The sequence below is a fragment of the Lissotriton helveticus genome, chromosome 10 (genome assembly GCF_964261635.1).
Source record: "Lissotriton helveticus chromosome 10, aLisHel1.1, whole genome shotgun sequence".
NCBI classification, from domain to species: domain Eukaryota; kingdom Metazoa; phylum Chordata; class Amphibia; order Caudata; family Salamandridae; genus Lissotriton; species Lissotriton helveticus.
In genome coordinates, this window is record NC_136071.1 from 605,765,081 (window position 1) to 605,788,019 (window position 22,939).

A 22,939-nucleotide genomic window follows, 5' to 3' on the forward strand; every position below is an offset into this window, starting at 1 on the left:
TTCCTCTGAACTTTAGGGGTTGGCTCTGCTGTTAAATGCCCACCATAGGATTATTGAGGCATTGCCTAGCCACTGTACCTGAAATTGCAATGGCAAAGCCAGTCCATTTTACAGTACCTAAAATCGCAATGGTAAAGCCTGGCCATAGCACGTTTCCATTACAAGCGTAGGCCACCAGCTTCCAACGCGCTATGCGATTAAGGCTTATGATTACATTGTGTTGCAGACAAATCCCACAAGTAATTCCAAATACAGAAATGTCATAAATACATTTTCAATTATCTTTATTTCACAGCGGTACCTTCCTCCTAATTACAAAGGCATATTCTTCCTGCAGCAGAAAAATAATTGTCTTAACCCATGTGCCAGGAATTTCCAAGGTCTCTAACTTGCATGTCTTACTTAATAGAATAAGAAAAGGGAAGCTAACTGACCACACAAAAACTAGCGCACACAACTGTCACACAATTCATATAAAATCAGGAAGAGCAATTTTAAATCGCAAAACTTGAGAGGAGTAGGTGAAGAGCTGCCAAAGATGTTCTCTCAGGAGGCCTAGTAGAGGCTGTGTTTTCAGGGGGTTCTTATCTAAGCGTTGCTCTCTGCAGTAGCAATCAAAGCAATAATGTTCTAGTTGGTCTCGGTAGAGGCACTTCTTTGGGACGTGCTCTTATGGACCCCGGGGGAACCAGCCTGTTCTCAGCAGTTCTTAAAAGGGTGTCTGTTACAGACTAGACTGTATCAGTACTATGTTCAAAGAGTTCTCTCCTCATGATTCACAGTAAACGAAGGCCTACTGAAAGTCCACAAAGAGGCAGCTCAATCAAGAGTCCCTGCAAAGACCCTGACCTGACTGAAAACCCCAGTCTCTCCCCCACCCAGACAATATTGCTCCCAGGTGTCCTTGCAGAGGCAACTCTTTCAGAAGTTTGACTCTGAGGTCGCTTTCTCAGAAATCATTATCGCTGTCATCAAGAATTTCAGATTTCTGAGTACGGCGGGTTGGTTTGGAAGGTGCAACTTCAATACTTCGGTTATCGTGCCTTCCTTCATCGTCATCTTCCTCATCATCATCATCTCCTTCATCATCCATGTCTATTTCGCTGTCCATTGAATCATCCTGGTTAAGCAAGAAGTGAAAAAGAAATTAGGGGTTTCACAAACATGCATGTCCTTAAGCAAAAGTGTCAGTCTTTGGCAATTGTTTTGCAATGCGCAAAAGTAAGACTGTGTGTTGACCTTGAACATAGTGTATTCTAAGAAAGGATAACAGGCGAATTTGATAGACAATGATTGCATATGTCAGCATGCACTGGGAATGGAAGACATAGATTTTACTTCGACATCCACTAGACAATGGATTATTAAGTTATCAGGAATCTAATAACCAACATGCACTGAAGAAGGGGCACAAATCGGTGCTAAAACTGAGATTACAATTACCAGCATGCACTGGGAAAGTAAAAAATGAATTGGGGGAACTGTGGGAGCAATTACTTAAATGTACTTATAGAATGGCTCTGGATCTAGGATAAAAGCTAAGTATGTACAGGAAGCGCTATTACTGGATCCTGTGCTCAAATATCAAGGAATAGGAAGTGAATATTAGCAAAATTTGTGTTTGCCTCAGCCCATTACTCCTATGAACGATCTGGGGTTCTTAGTTAGTGGTGGCAGTCAATTTACTAGCATTCTACAATCACTTAAGTGTCCCTTTAACTAATTTTCCTAGTTTATACTATAATCTCAAGTAGTTTAATGGGTTGTGATAAAGAGACAAAGCAACAATAAAAGACCTAAGTCTCCAAATCCCCCTGATAATCATACAGTTGAAAATAAGCTATTTATGCAGATCCTGGGAGAGTACAGTCTTCATACTGTACTATAGAAAATGATTATGCCTGCTTGTCTGCCCTTCAGTCACCTGAACAGGCCCTCTTTTTCTTCGACAGACAGAAAAAAAAGCTACATGCCTTGCTGGAGAGAGGAAAAGGACCTTCAAAAAGTGGCCTTGGGAGCAGTCATGCTTTTAAAGAGCCTCCTCTCAGGAAAAACACAGATCAGAGAAGAAACAACGTTGTCTGCTTCTCCAGCATCGAAAAGAAAGCAGATCCCTGAATATTCCCCTTCAGCGTCAAGGTCGACATCGGAAAACATACAAGGCATGCAACGATGTCGAGGGACAGATCGCCATCGAAGCGGTCACAGCCTCCGCCGTCAAAACGAAAGTCGTTGTCGAGACATTTAACTCCGTGATCGGAGTATGTCAGACATAAGCTGACGGCAAAGCGGGGTTCAACGTCGAAGAATCTCCCTCGTCGTCAGGCACCAACATCGAGGCACCATTCAATGTCCAGATCTCTGACACCATCGCAGCAAGTAGGGTTGGCATCGAGAGTGTCGATGTCAAGGACCCTGCCACAGTCACATAGGCGGTTGACGGGAAAAGAATGTGCAATACATCGGCATCCTTCATGAGGGTGGCTTGTGCCTCAGCACTTCTGGGGAGGTGTGAGAGGTCTCTGTGGGACTCGTTGGCGAGATTCACAGAGAAGCTGCCCAAGGAAGACCAGCAAGACTTTCATGAAATTTTGCAGGAAGGTGGTCTTATTGCAAATCCGGTCATTAGTATAGCTGCGGATGCATCAGATTTGGCAGGACATGGTTTTTCCCATGGTATTTGTGCCAGATGTATGGCCTGGTTACGGCTCACTGGCCTCAAATTGGAAGCATAATTAAGGAATATGAATCTTCCTTTTAACAGCACTTCCTTGTTTGGCAGTCATGCCGTTGAAGAGATGTCCAAGATGAATTCGGAGCTGGGTACACTAAGGGCGGTCGGCCTTGAGAAGCGTAAGGACTTTAGACGCAAGTACAGACCATACGACCATCGGTTTTTCCAACAGAGGATTGGCTCAACAGAAACAATCCAGGTCGCATTATCATCAGAGTAGACCATGTCGAGGAAAGAGAGTTTCAAGAAAGACACCTTTCTCAACAAAGCAACCTGCTAAACAGTGAGCCCTGGCTTCCCTCATCTCTGTTACCCACTCCGGTGGGGGGGAAGTATTATGTTTCACCTGGACGAGTGGATAAAAATCACAAAAGACAAGAGGGTACTCAAAATTGCACAGAATGGTTACTTGCTAAGATTCAAATCTCCACCTCCATCAGTACCACCTCGGGGAAGGTATGCCCAACTGCACCACTTGTTACACGCAGAGGTGAACACCCTACTAAAGAAAGATGCTATAGAAGTAGTTCCTACTCCTCAGCAAGGATGGGGAATTTATTCCTGCTACTTTCTGGTATGCAAAAGAGGCCCTCTCCTTGAGTACAGACCAATACTAGATCTGAGGCATTTGAACAAGTTCATCCGCAAAGAGAAATTTCGGATGTTGGCTCTGCACCAGATTTTTCCCCAGCTACACCAAGGGGACTGGATGTGCTCAATAGATCTGCAGAACGCTTATTTCCAAGTGCAGATTTCCAGAAAATGTCGGAAATTCCTGTGTTTTCAGATAGCACCTCAACATTTCCAGTTCAAAATCCTCCTGTTTGGGCTCATATCAGCCCCCTGTACGTTCTCGAAATGCATGGCAGTAGTAGCTGTCTTTCTTTGCAAGCAAAAGATCTTTGCCTATCTGTATCCTGGATGACTGGTTGCTGAAAAGCTCTTCACGCACTCTGCTTCAGAATCACCTCTCATTCTGCATACAAGTGCTAAGCAATCTGGGCCTGCAAACCAACTACAAAAAGTCGATTTTCAATGCGACTCAAAAGATCTACTACCTAGGTGCTTCTCTGGATACCGTAAGTGCAAGCGTGCGTCCTTCTGAAGCGAGGTTATCCTCAATACAGGACAAGTGCTGCACTCTCCTCGGTTCTCGCCATCCCACGGTCAGGCAAGTCTCTTCACTTCTGGGCTCAACTGAATCTTGCTTCTTCATCGTTCCAAATGTCAGACAGCACATGTGCCCTCTGCAGCAAACTCTGGAGGACCAGTGGTCACAAGTATCGGACCGCTGGGAAGATTTTGTTGTTCTTCCTCAGTCAGCCAAGGATTCAATCAAATGGTGGATGAAACGATTGCATCTGCTGAAGGGAGTTCCTTTCCATCAGGATCTTCCCAGTCAGACAATCTTTACAGATGCTTCCCTAAAGGGTTGGGGGGCTCACATGGGTCCTCTTCAAGTACAGGGACTTTGGTCAGAGACAGAGCAGGGTTACCACATCAACCTGTTAGAGCTGAGAGTGGTACATCTGGCACTCAAGTCATTGCTCCCTTGCTTCCACACACAATTCGGATGGACAACACCACAACCATGTATTATCTGAACAAACAGGGAGGAACCAGGTCAAGAACCCTCACACAGGAGGCTCAGACCATCTAGAAGTGGCTTCTCACAAGAAATCTGACCATTTTGTCAATTCACCGCTCAGGTACTCTCAACGCCAAGGCAGACTCCCTAAGTCTGGACTTCATCGAAGCTCAAGACTGGGTGCTAAACAACGACGTCGCACATGACATCTTTTATAGATGGGGTGTTCCGTACAGACCTGTTTGCAGATGCAACATATGCAAAATGATTCGTCTTCACATCCAGGTTTCAACAACCAGGTTCCAGAGGGAATGTGCTTTTGATAAAATGGTCGCAGGCATTACTTTATGTTTTTCCTCCAATTCCACTGATTCCTCTGGTGATCAACAAGTTCTACAGGGCCAAGACCAGAATGATACTGATCGCACCAGAGTGGCCTTGCCAGTGGTGGTATCCGGATCTTCTTCAACTATCAGAGATCCCACAGAGGAGATTACCATGTCAACCGGACTTACTATCCAAGCACGGTGGGGAGGTGTTCCACCCCAACCTTTCATCTCTAAGATTAACGGCATGGCTCCTGAGGTCCTCCAATAAGGACATTTAGATCTGCCGCAGACTGTATGAACATTGTTAAAAAAGCAAGAAGACCATCCATCAGAAAGTCGTGCGCTTTCAAATGGAAGTGTTTTTACTTATGGTGCTTTAACAATGATCATGATCCCATCCGGGGTCAAGAGCAGGTCATTTTACCATACCTACTGTACTTGGCCAAGTCAAGCCTTCAGTTTTCTTCTATAAAGGTCCATCTAGCGGCTATTAAAGCATACAGAAAATCTCCCCTGCAAGTTTCCTTTTCTTCAGCTACCAGTGTTTAAAGGCTTCATTGAGGGGTTAAAAAAAGTATATCCACCGATCAGATCCCTGTCCCCTGCATGGTAACTTAACATTATTCTTGCTAGGTTGATTGGGGCCCCATTTGAACATTTTCATAAAGCCTCTCCACAACACTTGTCATGGAAAGCTGCTTTTTTAGTGGCATTCACTTCTGCTCGCAGAGTGAGTGAGATACAAGCACATCTCATCTTTAATGCAAACAGGACTCATCCGAGGTTTCTACCTAAAGTGGTCTCAGATTTTCATATTAATCAAACTATCACGATCGGTACCTTCTTTTCTAATCCTTTGAATCCTCAGGAAAAGGTCTTGCATTCACTAGACCTCAAAAAGATTCTGAAATTCTATCTAGATATGACCAAGGCATTGAGAAAATCAGGCCGCCTGTTCGTTAACTATGGTTCCAAGAATACCGGTTGTTCAGCTTCCAAACAGTCCATCTCTAGATGGATAGTCTCATGAATTATCTTACCAGTTGGCCAACAAACTTCTCCCTGGCAAACCAAAGGCTCATTCTACCAGTGGAAAGGCCTCTACCACAGCTCGCCTTAAAAATGTACCTATTGCAGGGATGTGTAAAGCTGTCACATGGCAATCAGTGCATACATTTACTTGCCATTATTGTTTAGACTCTGACACTCAGGCGGAAGCTCAGTTCAGGTGCGCCTCTTTAAGAAATCTGTTCGGATGATTTACCCTTAGTGTATTTCTTTTTCATTTCTGTAACTATATAGATATTCATCCATGGTATAGTGGGTATGGGCTTGCTATTCTATTCAGTGCTTATAACTATTGATGAGTACCCCCTGGAAGAGAAGGATAACTTACTAATCAGTAATCCTAGTTCTTTTCCAGGGGTATACTCAATGGGTATTTTGGCCAAAAGAGCCTGAACTTCCTGGCATAATAAGGACAGGTAGTCCTCTGACCGGCATTCCACTGTTGGTGGCAGTTTGAAAAAGAGCGGCAGGGCGTGTCTCAGTTGGACAATCTGCATAACCTATTTGTCGATGTGATGTTTTGCCATTCCTGCAGGAAGTGGCTGATCCTGCCTCACCTTAGTTGGCAGTGTGCCGCTAAGGGTACACTAAATAGATTTGGTGGCTGCGCCCAGAGGGGCAGAAGATTGGGAGGAATGCTGTCCCTCATAGCTCGGCCACTGCCTGCCAGACCCTCAGTCCCAACCTTGAAAGGGCTGGGAAGCCTGCTGTGTAGGCGGTGGCGGCTGATGCTGTTGAAATGCTAGCCCCTGGCATATCACCAAACATGATGAAATTGTTGTAGAGACTGCCATACTGGAGCTGAGAGGTGCTGTTAGACCTGGAATCATTTGGTGTGGTTTCCCTTGTCTTTTTGCTTCTGACCTCCTGTTTCTAACTCTGATGAACTTCGTTTTTGCTGGTGTTAGGTCCCTGGGCACTTTACCACTGCTGACCATTGCTAAAGTGCATGCGCCTAGTGTCTAAAATGTAATGGCATTTGGTTACTTCATGATTGTCATATTTGATTTACTGGTAAGTCCCTAGTGCAGTGCACTACATATGCCCTGGGCCTGAAGATCAAATTCTGCTAGTCGTCCTACAGCACTGATTATGCGACCCACGAGTAGCCCTTCAAACATGTCGCAGGCCTACCACTGCAGAGCCTAATTGAGCAGTTATAAACTTCCATGTCGACCTGGCAAGTTCACCTATTTGCAAGGCCCAAACCTTCCCTTTTATTGCATGTAAGGCACCCCTAAAGCAGGCCAATAGTAGCCCTGTGGGCAGAACACGGTGTATTTAAAAGGTAGGACTGGTACATTTGAGTTTTACATGTCCTGGTAATGAAAAACTACAACATTTGTTTTTCACTACAGCAAGGCCTATCTTTCCCATAGGTTAGCATTGGAGTTGCCTTGTAACATTTTACAAGTGTATCTGCCAATTGGGAGCAAATACAAAATTGGAGTTTGGTGTCTCTGGACACATCTTTTAGTAAAGTTGTTTTTTCAAATTGCAGGTCTGAAAATGCCACTTTTAGAAAGCTGACATTTTCTTACTTTAACCATTCTGTGCCTCTGCCTGTCCGTAGAATACACCTCTGGGTTAGACGGCAGTTGGGCTTTGTGAATTTACTCTGGACAGTCACACACAAAATAAGCTGAGGTGTGTTCTGTATATCCTGATGGTCCATCACCAGGCTGATGGGTCTTCCTGAGCTAGAGTTGTAGGAGGAGTTGACACTTGCACCTGAATAGGGTTGTGCCTGTCCCAACCCAAAGAGCTGCATACCCTGCTGTAGTGTGTCTGGAGTCAGGGCCAGGTCCTGAGCACTACAAAGACCTTTCTTTGAAGTCCCCCCTACTTCAAAGGCTAACATGGGTATAAGTATTGGACCTCTCACACCATATACTCAAAAACATCTGGACTGAGGGCATTCTGCCAGGAAGAAGAGCTATTGTACTGCCAGGAAGGACTACCTCACCTCCCCTGCCCCTTGCACCATCTTTGTTTCTCAGAGTTTCCAATGTACTGTACTGGTGTCAGTGCGACTCCATAGCTGACCTGTGCTCCATCGCGCTCGGCCCTAACTTGTGGATTCGACTCCATCAAGCATGTCAAGATAGCCCCAACAGGAGCTTATAACTACACTACATTAAATATTTAAAAATTCATATCTTGACTTGGGCATGTTGGATATTTGTCGTTTTGGGCTTGTTTTACTCAGATAAATATTGCCTATTTGTGTGTGTGTGGGCAAATACTTTACACATTGCCTCTTTAGTTTAGCCTGACTACCCTGACTCAAGCTACCAGAGGGTGAGCAGGGTTAGTGTGTACTACACTTACCCTGACTAGAATGTGGGTCCCTGCTTGGACACAGTACAAACCACTGCCAAATAGATATCCAATTTCTAACAGGCGCAGAGAACATGCCCTGGCTTAGCTTCCTTTAAAATGTTCCAGGGACGAGCCTGCCTTTTCACTAAACAGGCAGTAGCAGTTGAAAAGCTTGTCCATTAAGGACACTTGAACGTCCCTGTACAAGCCGGTGGACCTCATCCAGGCATGGCACCGAAGAACCACACTAGTTTCTTTGGCCCTTCATAGACAATCTGTGGATTTCAGGCCCGAGCGGATGACAAATTTGCCCTAATCCTGACCATCTTGAATGGTTTGGGCTAGTTAAGGTTTTAGGTCTCCTGGGACCGCAAGTAGGATCTCACTCACCATGAACCAAGGTGTGTAGGTATAATGGCCCAGAAGGCAACCCGCTTTAACTGACTTCAGGCCAAGACTGCCCGAAAATAACATATGCTTGCCAAAAGTGTCCACTCAATTTAACTCCATGTCAGGTGGAGTGGCTGGGAAAGCATTAGGATTTACTTTAATGCTGCATGCCTGTACCACCAAGCTCTCCGGTGCGGTTTGCTGGGTCAACAGATGTGGGTGACCTGGAGCAGGTCTATATAGGAAAGGGTGACTTAACAGTTTAAAGTGCCAGAGAATGGCTTAGCCCAAGTGTCCAAGAGTGTGTCAGTAAGGGCTTCATTAAAGGGTAAAAGAGGTAAAGTTGGTACCTGGTTGGGCTGTAAGATCTCTATGTGAATGTTCATTTTAAGATCTACAGTTGGAAGGTGACTGTCAAGGACCATAGCAGTCCTTAAAATGACTGGCAAATGAAGCACTCTCCTCTGTTGCTTGTCCGGGTGGTGTAGACCAGCATATTAAGGGTTGAGGTGTTCAGTCCATTATTCTCCTATAATTCCATCTACAAGTTGTCTGCATCATAAAGAGAGGAAAGTTCTTCCCCGTCGCCTCCATTGTCATCTCCATATGGCTGCCTCTGATCTGAGTTCCAACCAAAAAACTGGAGCAATATCTTTGCGTGGCCACTCATAAGTGGGAATATATCTTAATCTGATGGGTTCCGTATAAGCAGTGGCATGTTCAGATATGGATGTGGCCTCGGTCTAGCTGAAGCAGGCTTCGAGTTGTACAGAACAATGAGTTGGCGGGCCTCCTACTCTGGCAATGGTATCAATGAATGACAGGCTCGAACAGGTTTTGACTCGGAGCCCATTACAGGTACTTAACTTGATGTGTGTTCAAGAGGTCCAGATGGAACCGAGGACAAACCCACTGGAGGGGCCTGCGGATCCATGGGGCCCATAGGCACAGCTTAGGGACTGGAAGGGTGTCAAAGATGTGCAGCTTAGCCTCACAAAAGGCTTCCGCTTGCAGCAAGGGCGCCGATGGGCCCGGGGTGCATCAGAACCAAAGATGGAATCGGCTCCTCTGTGGAACTAGAGCGAGCAGAGAGGCAAAGTGACACCCTCATGCTTTCTCCCCAGAGGGGTGAGAAGTGGCTGACTTCTGCTTGAACTTCCCGTGTTTCTTCTTTGACATACCCAGACTTTGACTGCACACAAGAAAGATCGGCCTCAGGAATTACAGCAGGACCTGGAGCATGTTCACGCTCTGGATTTTGATTTGCAGAGGGATCAATGCAGAGATTTTCTGGTGCTTTGCCTTGAAGAGCTTCGCCTTATGATCTCGGACGACTTTCAGGTTCACCTGGAGACAGTTGTTGCAGGCTTTGGAGTCTTGCAACAAACACAGGCACCAGACGCACACAACTCGTGGAGATTTGTCACAGACATCTGTTCGTGCCAGTCCATACAAGGCTTAATAACGTCAATGCGGAGTTGCATGGTCCTATTTGCTGGCACACAGGAGCAGTGCTTTGAATTTTCCGAATCTAGTTTGGTACCTGGGGATAGTCACAAGGTGAGGAATCTGAAGTTATAAGTATCCGTCAGAAACAGTTTACACTGAGGTTGGGTAGTTAGTTCAAAAAGATGGGCTTTGAGTAAAATGTTACACCAGGCAAACGTGGTTGTTCTGATATGGACATAATTTCCTTCCATAATTTTGGTTTAAAGCAGAACAAATTAGCAAAACATTTGGAGTAGCATACCTAGAAGAAATTGGGAAGCAGAGCGAAGAGATTGGGCAGGAGTATAAAAAAACTGCATTACCATTTAGCAAGTTGGAGTAAGTAAGGGAAACATTTCAAAACAAGGCTCAAAAAGAGCCACCTAAACTGAAGACAGATGGGGAGCCAGCAAAGTTGAGCAAGATAGGGAGAGATATAACCATGATGATGAATTTAGATTAATTAAAAAAGGAATACTAGAGTAATGAATCATCTGAAGAGGAGCAGTGATATAGTTTGTGAGACCGAAGCAACAAGATCAGGAAAGTGAGGCAATTTGCAATGCGAATTTTGGCGGATATATCTTAGTGAACAAAATTGAATGCTGTTACATTTTAGTGAATAATAAAGGCTCAAGGGGTTACAGATATTTAAAAAAAAAAACAGAAGATGAATGGTAAGCATTTGTAAGCAAAAATATTGACAAACGTGGCAAATTAGCCTGCAGACTGACAGATGTGGTGGGTTAGGCTTTTAGAAGAAGAAACTTCATGAAAACATATGCACCTACAACCATAGATCACCGAATCTTGTGGACTAAGCAGTTTATCTCTTTTTGAAATTTACTGCTGTCAAGAAGCGGGACCATTAACACATCTCCCTACATTCTATTAACACACATTTATCCCACATAATGGTTGATGGAGCTCACCAGGAGCACATTTTTGTTTTCCCATAAAGGCTTTTGAATAACTAACTAAAAGAGGTAGAAATGCCAGTCCACGGTCCATTATCAAGCCGAAACCCAACGTATCTAAATGCTTCAGCACAATGTGTAGCTAACCTCAGCTGAAAGTGACAAAATCACAAGGAAAACACAAGGGAAACTGCATTTGATTGTGTTGACCACGATATGCTTTGGCAATCTCTAAAGGACATTGGCCTGGACAATCAAATCCACATTTTTATTAAAGAGCTGTATAATGGGGCTGGTGCGCGTGTTAGATATGGTAGGATGGGGGAGTGTTCCGACTTGTTTCGTATCCGCAGAGGAGTAAGACAGGGGTGCATACTTGCTCCCCTGCTCTTTACTCTATATATAAACAATGTCGGATCCATCCTTACTGAAGACTATCATGATTACCCTACAGTAAAAGGGACGCCCATTCCCATACTTCTCTACGCTGATGACGTGGCAATTCTCTGCCAGACTAAGGTTGGCCTACAAAAAGCGGTGCAAAAATTTTCGGAATCTATGAAAAATAGGGATCTCCGCGTAAACGTATCAAAGACGTATACTATGTCTTGCGGACCCAAGAAACGCAGAACACCCTGTTTGATCTCTTTGGACGGTAGGCGGGTAGAGCTTGCGGATAGATTCTGTTATCTGGGTGTACACTTTGAGAGAAAGGGCTCATGGAAACCCGCAGTAACTGCCACGAGCTCTGGCGTTTACCAGTGCCTCTGGTGCCCTGGTAACTTTTGCCAAAAAACTAGGTAACAGACCAGTAAGGGAGTTGCTGCAGATTTTTAAGGCCAAATGTGTCTCTACTGGAACATATGGGGCGGGTCTCTGGGGGATTGAGCCGGTGGAGGTTATACAACGTATTGAGAATCGATTCTTACGGTACCTACTGGCCGCCCCAAAGAGCATGGCAACCTATGTGATACACACGGAAGTGGCCCTCTGGTATGTTTCGGACATTATTAAATCTGCCCCGGTCTTATTATGGCATAATGTGTGGGTTAATCCATGTACCAGTCTGAATAGAGAGATAATAAAAGATTGTTTGGCATGTGATGGAGCTACTAACATCAAATGGTTCACTTATTTTAAAGATTTGTTGCATGAAATTGGACATCCTGAATATTTCTCCAACCCAGACAGTATGGAGAGTGTGTCCAGAACTGCCTTAAAAAAGTCCCTTCTACAACACCTTGAGAGTAAAAGATGGCGGGAAGTAAGATCTAAGAAGACGGTCTTGGAACATGACTTGATAACAGTCCATGAGGGCATTCAGTTGTACCTTTTGGTTGAACAACCCCCTTATCACCATATGCTCCTGACCTATTTTCGCTTGGATATTTTTTATAGACTTTTTACCTTCCCACAGTGCAATGACTGGTGAAGGGAAAAAAGAACTTGTCCTTGCGATGATGTGTCTTTTCAGTCAAATATACATTGTATTCTTTTTTGCACTTTTTATAGCCATCCAAGGAGGAAATTGCTGAAACCTCTGCTTGTTTCATGGGGCTTGAGGTCATGTAGAGGGGCATATGACAAATTAAGAATTTTAAATAATGAGTGCACCATTAGTACTGTATCCTCCTTCCTGAGAGCAGTCATGAGGTATAGAAATACGATGTAAATTGAATTTTCTTCTTTTAGGCCCTCAGTAGTTGGAATGTTTGCAACCCAAAATGAATTTCTATATTAGCTATGGGTATTTTATTATCCTTCTTATTTTTTTTTTAAAAAGGTTTTAACAGATTGTTTACTTCTTTTTAAATGTGTATGTAATATGAAGTTATTTATGCTTTATTAGACACTTTGTTGTTCCTAAATGTGATTTTTATCTGTACGCTTTTATGAATTTGTCTGTGCAATTCGAATAAAGCTTTAGAAATTGATATTGAGTGAAAAAGTACCTTCACAAAAGCAGATGCAAGATGAAACCATGCAAAATCTGGACTGAATGTGTGTTTTTCCACTATTGTTTGCTTATGCATTGGCTATCTCATTATTAGCATGAATTTGTATTTAGATAGTTGAGCATTTCAGATGAGGTGAAACAACTTCCAGCCCAATCTATATTGGATTTTATATATGCAAGACGGGATATGCAGTCTGTTACTATGAAATCAATCCGCTTTATTCGAGCAAATGAAATATTTCCACGCCCTTAAATTTTCAGTCTGCAATTCCTCCTAAAAGCCCCGGAGGGTGAAGTTAAAGTAATTTAACTGTTGCCTTTGGAGACAGGAACCAAGGGCTAGGCTATCTTGCCCATGCTTAGAATTGGGATCAGTTAGGGAACGGTGGCAAAGATCAGGGATCCAGTGCCTCTAAAGATGAGATGAAAATACCAACAACCAAAGACACACAATGTCATTAGATAGTTGAGAAGTTTTCTAGCTAGGGAAGATGTTTTTCAGTTAGCTCGTCCAGATAAAAAAAGGGCAGGGAAGAATTTTGAGTTTTTTGTTAGGCCAGATTTCTGCCATTTCACTGTAGAGAATTGTTGGCAGCTACGCCAGCTTATTCTATTGTTTCAAGCTAAAGGGGCACAAGTATTTTTACTGAACCCAGCTAAACTTAAAGTGATTTTTCAGGATCGCACCTGTTTTTTTTCTACAGAGGTCTCTGCAAAAGAGTTTTTAAAATCCTTGTAGGATTTTCTAGAGTAGTGGTATAGCTGGTGGGGACGCATAATATCACTTAGTTGGATGATAATAATGATAATATATTGGTAATGTATTTGATCTGTTTTATCTTTGCCCGTTGGAAGGTTGGGGCAGAGTTTCTTTGCGGGAGAGGTATATCCCGCCCCTTATGTAAGGCTCTTTTTTCCATTTTTTTTCTCAGTTCTATGTTTATATGTCCTACTACCAGGCATGAGAGGGAAGAGCATTCGTCTTCTCTACTTGCCTGAGATGGAGTTTGCGGGCAACGTCATCAGGTGACTGGAAGTTTGTCATCTTAAGGACCATGGGAGTTTGGGGGGGGGGGGGCGGGTTGGGACAGGTCTTAAAATCAATAAAAAATTCCACAGTACCAGTCTCGGAAAAACTCTTGAAAATGGAAGATGAGGGGCAGTGTTCAAGACTGTAGTAAGGATAAGTCCACATTATTTTTCATTTTTTTCTAATGACTAGCAGGGGGGTTAAAATATGCTCCCTCAATGTTTGTGGCCTCAATAATTATAATAGGAGAAAGAGGGTTGCTGCTGAACTGCGCTTGATCCAACCTGACTTACTATGTATTCAAGAGACGCATATTCCGTGGGGGAATCTTAAAAAGCTGGCAGACTTAGGGTTTGTACTCGTAGTTGCTTCACAACAATCCTCAATGACACGGGGTGTCGCAATACTTGCTAAACCTGCCATTCAGACTACCGGTCATTATTTAGCCGATAAGCTGGGGCAGTGGGTAATTGCTGAAGTAGTCTTGGGGAGTACAACATTTACACTATGTATCATTTATGGTTCTAACCTTGATGAATCGCTAGTTCTGGAAGAATAAACATTGAACTTGCATCATGGCCGGCCCCTTTGGTATTGTGTGGAGACTTCAATATTAATCTGGTTAAGAAAGAATTACAAGGTGGGACACAAGGATATGCGGGTTGGAAACCTAAAGTGTTCAAAGCATTATATAATATGTTAAAAGACCATGGTTTATCAGATGTTTGGGATAGTCTTCATCCATCAGTGCCTGGGTACACGTTCTACTCTTTCCCTCACCAAAACCTGGTACATCTTTTTTTTTTTTTTTATCTTCTGCATTTCTTATGGGCCGCAGGGGCATTTATTCCCTAGGATCACTTCTGATCATGCTCCAATAGCTGTAGAAATTCCTGCACTCTCTGTAGGTTATTCCCCAAGAACTTTTACATTTGATAGGAAATTACCATTTGATAACAGCTTTAAAGAGCATATGCGGAGATGGATTAAGGATTTCTTTGATCACAACAGACAATCAGTTCACGTAGCAGTTCTTTGGGATACTTTTAAAGCCTCTTTTAGAGGGAAAGTATTGAGTTTTTTTGTATACATTATCAAAAGACAGCTAAAATAGAATTACAGGAACTATACTCTAAATTAAGATTGGCTGAGGAAAAACTGACACAGGCAATTTCACAAGGCAAAGATATTGCAGATCTGGAAATCATTGCAGCGAGATGTCGGGCAAATATCAATACTCTTTGGAATAAGGAAAATGCTAGGAGGTATTTGATATATAAAAGGGAGTGCCATGAATATGGTGAGGCGGTTGTTCGTTGCTTAGCGCTACAGTTAGGGATGAAGGAAGCTTCCCAGAGAATTGTTAGTCTTAGAGATAATGAAGGAGTAATTACTCATGACCCTCGAGGGATACTTGCAATCTTGCATCAGTTTTACACAGATCTATACACCCAGCAAAAGTCACACGACAAACTAAATACGTTTTCTATTGTAGGGGTTTTAATGCAGGTGGATCGGGAGGAGGCGGAGGTTTTAGAAAGTTTAATTACAATGGAGGAGTTAGAGATGGTTATTAACAATTTGCCGACCGGAAAAGCTGCTGGCCCGGATAAGCTCCCAGGGGAGGTTTATAGGGTCTTTTTTCATGATATTAAGACAGAGATGTTGGCTACTATTCGAGCTGCACAAAATGGGCATGCACCTAAGTCATGGGATGAGGCCACTATTGTGGTTTTTAAGAAGAAGGGGAAACCACCAGAAATGTCGGGATCTTACCGACCGATTTTATTGGTCAATTGTGACGGAAAAGTTTATGCTAAAATATTGGCAAATCGGTTGGCAAAGGTTATTGCTCCGTTAGTTTCCCTGCACTGGCATGGCTTCATCCTTGGTCGAGGAACCATGTGAATATGGTGAGGCGCCATGTGAACAAAGTTGTGACTTTATTAGATATTGCCCAGGCCGGAGGGGGAGATTTGGGGTTAATATTGCTAGACGCTGAGAAAGGGTTCGATCGCGTTGCCTGGGACTATCTGTGGAACATCATGGATCGGGCGGGATTTGGATATGGGTTTATTCAGGCTTTACAAGTCTTATATAAGGCACCCGTCGCTAGGATATATGCAATGGGTATAGTGTTGGAACCGGTTAAAATAATTAGAGGAACCCAGCAAGGGTGCCCCTGCTGCCCCCTACTATTTGCTCTCTATATCAACCCTTTTGTTGAGATGTTGGAGAAAAGTCCCCTAATTAAACCGTTTATTGCCCGAGAGATTCCGTATTCTGTCTTCGCTTATACGGATGATATTGATATTACTACGGCAGATCCGGCTGCAGCTATTGTAGAGGTGGAACGTTTAGCGCAAGAATTTGGCCAGATGTCAGGCTATAAGCTTAATATATCAAAAATGCAAATATTATGTACAAACAACATTATACCTGATGATCTAAGAGCTGTTAACGAAGTGACATACTTAGGGATTAAAATTCGGGTATCTATGAAAGAGCTAGTGGAAGTCAATTGGGTGGATATAACGACTACGATTAAAGAATCCTTAGAAAGATGAGGGCATCTTCATCTTACGCTGGTGGGCAGAGGTAACATCTTAAAAATGAATATACTTTCCAGGGTTTTATATTTTTTTAGATCTGCTCCATTAGAGGTGACCAGAGTTCAACTTCAACAATTACAATCCCTCTGTGCTAAATTTCTTTGGGCTCCGGGTAAACCTAGATGTGCCACACGGTTTATGACTCTCCCTAGAGAAAGGGGTGGCTGGTCGATTCCCGATTGTACATTTTATTACTATGTATGTTTCTTGTCTAAAATGCGGATATTACTGACTGGAGAAGAGGGTAGTAATATAGCAGAAGCTCCGTCAATTTTTCAAATGTTGCTTGGGGCGGAGGTTAATAACTGTTTGTTCAAAGAAGTTGATGGCAGCTCTTACAAGAGGACACCTCTCAAAGTTATTGATGCTGTCTTTAAAGTGTGGAAAGCTATTAAGATAAAACTCTCCCTCGAGGGGGTAACATATTACACACCGACAAATGCAGCAAAGATTCTTCCACCTATTTTTTGGGACTATGTAGCTATAAGTTGGAGAAGTAAGGTTATTTTACAAATTGGTGATTTTTATTAGGCCGGGGGGCTCTTCCCTACGTTCTTGGATTCTGCAAGAGAATATAATTTACCCAGGATGCAGTTTTTTAAGTTTCTTCAAATTCTGGATTTTTTGGGTAGGAAAAACTTAGCGCCTGCACCGCACTCATTAATTGAAGCCATTAGGCGACAGGAGAAAATAGGGTCTCTGTATAAAATTATTTTTTTCTCGAGGGCAGACGATTTGGAGAAACATAATGCTAAATGGGCTAATATTTTGAGAGAATACAGACTATCTTGAGAGAAAGCTATTATAATGTCAATGGAAACCCTTCTATCTGCAAATTTAAAGACTCCATTTTTTTAAAACTGTTCTCAATTTATATGATACGCCCGCGAAGATGTTGAAATGGGGGGAGGCAGGATGGTAAATGTTTTCGTTGTGGGAGTGATAATGCTGATAGTTTACATGTTTTTTATTCTTGTGGCAAGTTGCTTTGTTACATTACTGGTATTGAAAAGTTTTTGTCAGAGATTACTGGGATGCCAATTAAAATTACTGCTGCTATGATGTTAGTAGGAATTGGTCAGGATTTAGAGCCTGGGAAGCAAATGTTTAAACATTGTTACCCACTGTTTATGGCTATGGCAGTTGCTCGTCTCTGTATCACTGTCTCTTGGCTTCAGTCTGAGGCCCCCTCTTTTGAAAGGTGGCGATCCAGAATGTATAATGTATTTAATTTAGAATTTAGTGTGTACTCAGCAAAAGGCTCAAGGAAACGAAAGACTGGTATTTAGATTTGAGGGGGGGGTTCTCTGAGCATATGAATGTTTAAAGGATGATGTAATATGCTGATACTGTGGAACAATAAAAAAAATAAAAGATATTAGAGAGGTTGCAATGATGGATCTCCCTGTAAGATCCTTACATGGTAACCACATCATGGAATAGAAGAACAATGTAACCAAGGTCCATCTGTAAAAATGCATTTTTTAAATTATAATTCTTGAGATAATGTCACTTTTTTCAGGGGAGGGTCTAATTTTTAAGGACCAGGACATGTATCTTAGTCGAAGATGCCAGATAATATAAATATGGCCCTACTGGATAGCTAGTGAAAGTCTTTGAAAGCTCAAAGAAAACCCAAATTAAATGCTTTCAAGATCAATGATTCCCAGGTGAACGGAAGCTACATTTTAGAGACGAAGGAATGGTGAACATTCACACAAAGCCATCTTATTTGTCAACATTGCTGCCCATGGGATATTTGAAATTACAAATTGGAAGCAGTTGTGCCAAAAGTAGCTCCTCTGCGAAGACCTTTGCTTCTGATAAAATGGATTATTAGGATCAATGATTTTGAACTACGTCCTAGAACCAAACAATCAGAATGAAAATATTTTTCATCAATGGTTTCACAGAAAGTGGCATAGGAATATCTATGTATAACACCTGGAAATCCAGCACATCACAGATAGCTCAACCCACAACAAAACCCTTTTTACCACAGCATTCGATTGTGGATTGTTCTAAAACAAAGGGTTTTCATTCTCTGGATAATAATGTGTATCTAGAGGTTCTGCAGGATTATTTACTGTATTTTCTATTTCATAGGAAAGGCAATATTTTCGGGGCTACTGTAGATATTTAGCAAATAAAGATCGTGGGATATTTTCATAGAATGCTCACAAAATAAGGATTTTAGTACATGGAAATTACAGCTTCAGAATGTAGAATTTCAATTGCATCGAAAGCATCCATTGCTTAACGTAGAGGTGATGCTCCTACCATGCATAAAGGAGACACTTCGGGGTACACATAATGTTCACCTAATTTGGGGAGAGTTGAAGTCAGTACCTAATTACTTGATGATAATCCTCTCAACCAGCAAACTGTATCACAGCAAGCCAAAAAAGAAACTTGAGAAAAGACATTCTTATGAGAAGATAATTTGTGGTGAGCAGAGGCTAGAAATGTTGATAGTCCAGTGAGTTAGTTACTCATCTTGTGTGAACTTAAACAGCAGGAACAAACTCATGTATGCTATCGTATTATCAACGTTTAGTACAAATCTTATCAAGTAAATAATTACAGAGAAATAAACTTTTCACCCTCTGGTTTGTCTATTCTTCAAAATGTTGGCATTAGTGAAATAAGACAGAGCAGACAAATATGAAAGGAGAAATGGGATCTCCATTCTGCATATTAGAACTAGCATGTTCTTAGAAGAGGCGTGGAGTGGAAACCTGGGCTCTAGGTAAAGCTTCACTAACGGAAGTACACAATCATGGATGCAATCTCAAATAAGACATAACATGGGGACATCAGATCAGATACATGTAATAATCAACCTGCATAGGTAGTTTGGGGACCCTGGATCTTATATAAAAATGAATGAAATGGGTGAACAAGAGATAAAGAAGCGATAGACATTTGGAATAGCACATCATTTATCAAGACAACAGTAATAAAAAGTGATTCAAACAAGATCTTGAAACAGAGAGGGACATTTTTGGGGACAAATGCTAAAAGACTCTAAACCAGAAGATAAATTTGGTAATGCAGAACAGTTAATAGAGTGTGTTTGCATATTTTTTCCTAACACCCAGTCATGGGGGAGAGAGTCTGATATCCCCACATCGTGGCCAGTGCTGTAAAAGTGGGATTGAAATAAGAATCTTAGGATGCAATGGGCATGTAGACCTAACTCCGTACTTATCCCTTGTTGGCCTCTCTACGTTTGAAAGCTTCTGTAAATATATTTTCACTCATTCTACTGGTAATGCCCACCAGGAAAACCTGTACTAGTACCTAACTCTCACTTTCTGAAATAGAGTTGCTCTACTTGGAAGCTCTGTTCGTTTAGCACCTTTGTAAAATTCTAAAGCCCCAGTTCAGAAATGAAAGATTAAAATTCAGTGCATCCATATCCTCCTTAATTCTGGTCCAAATAGTTTACTTTATATCTCCAATGCCGCATTTCATGGTCAGCAGACTGTCTGGTTAAGGTGGATGCAAACCATTTACAAATTATATCAAGTGGGTAACCTAGTGGAACCAGATCACCGAGATTCAAAGATAACAGATTTCGGTAATCAAGAGCCAACCCTCCATGGCATTGCATGGATTTTATATACCATACAATCTGAAATGCTTAAGGACTGTACTTGGTGACCTGCTGCCTGTCATGGGAATGGAGAATAATGATATATAATATTGCAAGTTTGGGATTTACAAACTTCCAACACAAATGAGACTCTTGCTTACGAAAATTGAGCTAGTCTTTCACAAAAGCTATTACTTCCAACAACTAGATTGCTCAAACAGTAACATGTAATTTCAAACAATATGATTATTTATTTTGTTCTGTTTGCGAGAATGTTCACAGAGTGGAAATTACTTTGCATAATCGCTACCTGTGGCCAAGGAATGGCAAAGATAACTCGACTGAGCACACACCAACCTGATTTCTGCTGCCGGAGAACTGGTCTTTACTTAAATGTACACGAGCGGATCTTGCCTTCGCAGACAGCAATAGTGGAAACAAAAGTAAAGAAAATGGAATGTGCAAAGCCAGAAAACCACAATCATCATCCAAGCCAGGGATCACAATTCAAGCAGCAAAAGCGAAAGCAACTAGTTAAAAAAGTTAAGACAGTGTGATATCAGTTGGGATAAAGAGGTTGTTAGTCAGATTGACTTGGACGTGAAGCCTCGCCTGTCCGCTAATTTCCCTGGAGCACAGAGTCACCCTGGTCATTCCTTCATCAGCTTTCACCCTCAGAATCATTCTCTTCCACATGCAATAAAGACATTCCACTTTCAAATGAATCAAGCTGGTGAGTTCCCTCATTAGTCCAGTCAAGGTACACCTCGCAAGATGTTCAACACATTAAACTTTCTGAGGAGTTATTATTTCTCATTTATTCAATGAGTGGGTAGTAGCCATGTTCCCCCTCAGTATAGCCCGCCCCTCACATGTCAAGTCATGTAGTCTCTTCTTCCACACCCAAGAATTAATTAGCTGCCCCCTTTACACTACTAAAGTAAGCACAGAATCTCTCCATTAGTCCCATCAAAGGCAATCTGTCTCCAGGCACTTCCTCAGTGGACATGCGATTCTCTTTACTCCAAGACCAATGGGTTGATCGACTCTCCCGAGGCAGACTAGCATTCTCCCCTCACAATTTCATAGAAATCGTGGCAGGCCCTTCTCCCAAAACAGACAGCCATCCTTCTTTCCTGGGACTCATATTCTTCCTTTCTCTTTCATAGAACGGACTGTCTCCTCCCCAAGAGTCTTTCTGTTACTCCAAGGCAGTCAGTCTCCTTGAGGTCATATGATAACTTCGATAGCTTTGTTGCTTACTACTATTACGTTACCATATGTCTGCATGCCTTCTCTCCAATCAGAAGGAAGATTAGTGTTATTATAAATGCACACTAAGATTAGTTCTTGTAACATGATTTGCTTTTAACAGATGTGCAGATTCCTTCATATTATGGACAATGTTACATTTACCACCACTACCCTCCCCCTTCCCAAAGCCAATACTCACCTGTAAAGGCCAAGAATAAAAATCATAAACACAAAAAATAAAAAAAATTCAGAACGATACACCTAATATCTGGGAAAAGGCAAGTAGAATAGATAGCTCCTCGTTCGTGAAAAGCCAAGGCAAGGTTTGGAGATACAAATGTAGACCCAGGAGGACCATTCCACACCTGCGAACCAATCTGTAAAACACTTTACCTGCTCAACACAACAAAGCTGACAGAAAGGCTTTTTATGATCAAATATGTGCACGGCTCAAGTGTAGCTTTGGCTAGTCCTGCCTGATGATACAGAAAGCTCACTGTTGACCAGGACCCCTCACAAGAGTGAAAAGATGAAGGAAAATGCCAGACAGGTGCATAGTACATCAAAACTCCGTAGGGGCTTTTGAGAAGTGTTTTTGAAATGCTAAATTAAACAGCGTTGAATGCCTCCACTCCCATTGTCCTAGGTATGAACTTTGATTAGCTTAACCTTCTCTTTCAGACAGATTATTGCTGTCTCAATTAGGCTACCTTTAGGATTATTGAGGTTATTCTACCACTATTTCAGCTTGATTTTGCAAAATTTGCCTCTATCACTATAAGAAAAGGCATTTTACATTGTGGCTTTAACTCGTTATATTACTGAACTAGCAGCCCGTCCCGACGTTGTCCGGGTATGAAATAGAGTGTGTGTAATGTGTGTATTTGGCAAGGGCAATTTATTTTAAAATCTCGCGGTAGACAACATTTTTTGTTTTATTAGAATAGGGACGGAGAAGGCGCAGCTGCAGCCCTGGTTGATGTTAGCAAGCTCGTGTAATTGGTGTAGTGATCCGTCGCCTGAGCCCGGCTACAGCCCTGGTTGATGTTAGCAGGCGCGTGTAATGTCGTTGACTGAGAGAGTTATCAGCCGCGGGTAAATCCGTTTAATGACAGAGTTGAGTGACAGCGAGTAGGAGAGGCTGCAGTAATTGTCCCCGCAGACACGCTCATTTGCGTGTTCCCCCGCTTGAGGCCCAGATGTAGGCCTGTTTGATGTTAGCAGGCACGTGTTACCCCGCTTGAGGCCCAGCTGCAGCCCTGGTTGATGTTATCAGGCGCGTGTAATTAGTGTACTGATCCGCCGCCTTAGCCCGGCTAGAGCCCTGGTTGATGGTAGCAGGCGCGTGTAATTTAGTTGAATGAGAGAGTTCAGTAACAGCGGGCAGGAGAGGCTGCAGTAACGTTACTTACCAGGCCTTCAGGTGAACGCTTTTGTCACGCCCCCAGCACTCGGCCACAGCAGACGATCTTCGGATTAATGTACGACCCACATGGCATGAAGGGCGGAACGTGGCACACACCCCCAGCGTTTCTCACGCCCCCAGCGTGCCCCTTGATGCGGCGCAATTGCGTTCACATGGCATGAAGGCCGGACACACGCCCCCAGCGATTCTCACGCCCCCAGCGTGCCCCTTGATGCTGCGCAGCAAC

The 22,939-nt window shown here is 42.7% G+C and overlaps 1 protein-coding gene across 2 annotated transcripts in view; it reads right to left on the reverse strand.

Annotated features, from left to right (window-relative positions):
- Positions 1 to 260: 260 nt before the first annotated feature.
- The window catches only part of CLUAP1 (clusterin associated protein 1), an 839,181-nt gene continuing 816,502 nt past the window's right edge, over positions 261 to 22,939 (reverse strand). The window contains exons 12-13 of one of the 2 annotated variants that reach the window (XM_078663146.1): positions 20,391 to 20,447; positions 813 to 1,120 (exon numbers count right to left, since the gene is read on the reverse strand). In XM_078663146.1, the coding sequence (XP_078519272.1) occupies positions 950 to 1,120; positions 20,391 to 20,447 (228 nt within the window). In that variant the 3' untranslated portion in view covers positions 813 to 949. Of the gene's footprint in view, positions 1,121 to 20,390; positions 20,448 to 22,939 lie in introns of both variants that reach the window. The other variant, XM_078663147.1, reaches the window with a different exon arrangement.